The sequence below is a fragment of the Ammospiza caudacuta genome, chromosome 6, assembly GCF_027887145.1.
Source record: "Ammospiza caudacuta isolate bAmmCau1 chromosome 6, bAmmCau1.pri, whole genome shotgun sequence".
In the NCBI taxonomy this organism is placed as follows: domain Eukaryota; kingdom Metazoa; phylum Chordata; class Aves; order Passeriformes; family Passerellidae; genus Ammospiza; species Ammospiza caudacuta.
The window spans coordinates 64,692,871-64,695,580 of NC_080598.1; the positions used below are offsets into that span (position 1 = coordinate 64,692,871).

The window sequence follows — 2,710 nt, forward strand, 5'->3', positions numbered from 1 at the left end:
CCACGAGAATATCGAGTTCAGAGGATGGGGCGCCCACTCCAGCGCCCCACGTAGCACACACGTCAGCCCCGAACCCGGGCCTCAAGCAATCCGTCAGGGTTCAGCCTCCCCCATGGCTAGGATTACAGGCGCGCGCCACTACGCCCGGCAATGTGCGGCTGCTCCGTTAGCAACACAAACTTTAGCACCTGTGACGTCACCGAATGGGCCGAGCTGCCCCGTCCACGGCGTGACGTCACGGAGGGGAGCGGGCCCACCCACAGCTCCGGCGGCGCAGGGCGGGAAGCGGGAGCCGCGCGGTGCACGCCGGGAGGCGCCGTGAGGGGTATAAGGGCGGGCGGCCGCCGCCATCTTTCTCTCGGCACCGCGCAGCCATGGGCCACCAGCAGCTCTACTGGAGCCACCCCAGGAAGTTCGGGCAGGGCTCTCGCTCTTGGTCAGTGCCGCCCCTTGCACCCCTAGGGTCGTAGCTGCCGTCTCACCGCCCTGCCTCGCTCCTCTTTCCCCTCACATTCCCCCTTCCTCTCCGCGCCATTCCCCGCCATCACGCGCCTCTCTCTGTTCCCTCACAGCCGCGTGTGCTCCAACCGCCACGGCCTCATCCGCAAGTACGGGCTCAACATGTGCCGGCAGTGCTTCCGCCAGTACGCCAAGGACATCGGCTTCATCAAGGTGAGCCCCGCGGCTGCGGGAAGGGGCTCGGGGGTGCCCGATCCCGCTGACTCCCCTCGTGTCTCTCGCTCTCTTGCAGCTGGACTGAGCGCCGGGAGGATGAGGCGACACCCAGGAGCTCCGGGGGCGTCCCAGGGCCTCCCTGACACATCTGCCGCGTCTCGGCTCAATCTTATTTAATAAATGGTCTCCTAACCCAGCTGATCCGTGCGTGTTTCCCTTCTGTGCAGGTTTTGGCGGCGCTGGGGGTTCTTTCTACAGGGTTGCTCCTGGAGTGGGGGGTGGCTGCCCTGCTCTGCTCGGCTTCCCAACCTTCCACTATCCCGGGCTGCCCCAAGCCCTGACCAGCCTGGGGCGCTTGCAGGGATCTGGGGCAGCCACGGCTGCTGTGGAGGGAGTGAGGTAAAGACACACAAAGTGCCACGGGTCTGGAATTCCAAGTTCTTTGGGATTCCGAGTGTCTGGGTGTTTTTCTGTTATGCAGTGGCACTGCTGTGAGGGGACTGAGCAGGTAAATGCTCTGCTCACACCTGGGGTCCCAAGTGCTGCTCCCTCCCAGCTGAGTGCTCTGCAGATCCTTTGGGAATGCCCAGAGCCTTTGTTCTGTCCCCCTGGCTATGGCAATGAGATGAGGTGTGAGGAGGGAGTGGGAGCAAACTCAAGTGTGCCCATAGCAGAAGCTGGAGGGCTGTGGGATTATCACAGAATTTCGGATGGTTTGGGCTGGAAGGGGCCTTAAAGCCCATTCCAGTTCCCTGCCCTGGGCAGGAGCACGGGGCACTGGATGGTGAGGAAGCAGCTCCTTCCATGTTGGCACAGGGGTGAGGATTTGGCATCATCTGGGAGCCCTGGGGAGGGGTTGGCTTTCCTCACCAAGAAGTGGTTGGGGCTCTTTTTTTGAGTGAGAAATGGTTAAATCCTGGTTCTTACCTGAAAATGCTTCAGTGTGAAGGTTCTACACTAAAAAATAAAAATATTCAGTTGCTCTGGTGGTGTTGGGCGTTCCCCTCTGCCCAATTTTTGTTGATGTACAGAGGGAGGGGAGTCCTGTGGGATGTGCTTGTTTGGCTTCAGTGTGGTTCTGAAAAAAACCCAAAACCCTCATTGTGTTTTTAACCAAAATACTGAATTTCTCGGGGGGTTTTAACTAAGACGTAAAATTTCAGGGGAACACAAAATCAGTGAGGATGCAGACTGTGATGGGAGGGTCTGTGCAGCTCCCACTGCTCTGTCCAACTTCTCCTGCTGCCTCTCAGAGGTGCCTGAGGCACTTCCCAGGGGGAAATCCGAGTTTTTCCCTACATGATGCACACAGGAGGATGCTCCATGCTGGGCACCACTGAGAGCCTTGGAAGTGGCAGCAGGATTGGGATTTTTTGGGTTCTAAGACCTGTTCAAGCCTGGCAGGGAGGGAGTTGTGGATATTTGTCCCTTTTTCCTGAGCAAAGCTCCTTCCTGATGGCAAAAGGGATTTGGGATAATTTTCCCTGTGCTGCCCTGAGGAAATGGGCCCCAAATTTCTGCCAGAACGTTTTTCTCATTGTGGAAAACAAGAATAAAGCAAATAGTCGGGGATGGTAATTGCAAGGCAAATCCCTATTGAAACCAAAGCTAAAATATGTTTTTCAATTACCTTGTAACCATCCCAATACCTCTGTTGGCACCTAATTTTTTAAAATTACAAAATGCCAATTGCCTTTTCCCTGGTGTGTTGCTCCCAGCTTTTCAGCCGGAGGAGAAAGTGGTGCAGGACAAGCTGTAATTTCTTTTTACCTCATTGCTGCCTGAACCAGGTATTTATTGCCCAATATACAACGAAGATGAGGTGCCAAAAGCTTGGATTTCCCGAGCTCAGTGTGAAAATTGCGTTTTGTTTCTGGTGCCTCCAATCCCTGGAGGTTCATGGATGTGAAGCTGGAACTGATTTGGATGCCAAGTGATTTATAAAGAGCTGCTGACTCCCCCACAGAACAGGTGAAATCAAAATCCTCTTCAAGGACTTTGCATTAATAATAAACAACTAATAAATGGTTTCCTG

At 55.2% G+C, this 2,710-nt stretch overlaps 1 protein-coding gene across 1 annotated transcript; it reads left to right on the forward strand.

Moving 5' to 3' along the window:
• The first annotated feature begins 288 nt into the window (after nt 1-288).
• Nucleotides 289-871, forward strand: RPS29 (ribosomal protein S29). The gene is made up of 3 exons (XM_058807708.1): nt 289-436; nt 573-672; nt 752-871. The coding sequence occupies exons 1-3, from the start codon at nt 375-377 to the stop codon at nt 758-760; spliced, it is 171 nt and encodes a 56-aa protein (XP_058663691.1). The 5' UTR covers nt 289-374; the 3' UTR covers nt 761-871.
• The last annotated feature ends 1,839 nt before the right edge of the window (nt 872-2,710 follow it).

Excerpts from the sequence above, each read along its gene's own strand:
- RPS29 (XM_058807708.1), top strand. The coding sequence starts at position 375 with ATGGGCCACCAGCAGCTCTACTGGAGCCACCCCAGGAAGTTCGGGCAG. Across the intron at positions 437-572 it reads GGGCAGGGCTCTCGCTCTTG|CCGCGTGTGCTCCAACCGCC; the intron begins GTCAGTGCCGCC and ends GTTCCCTCACAG.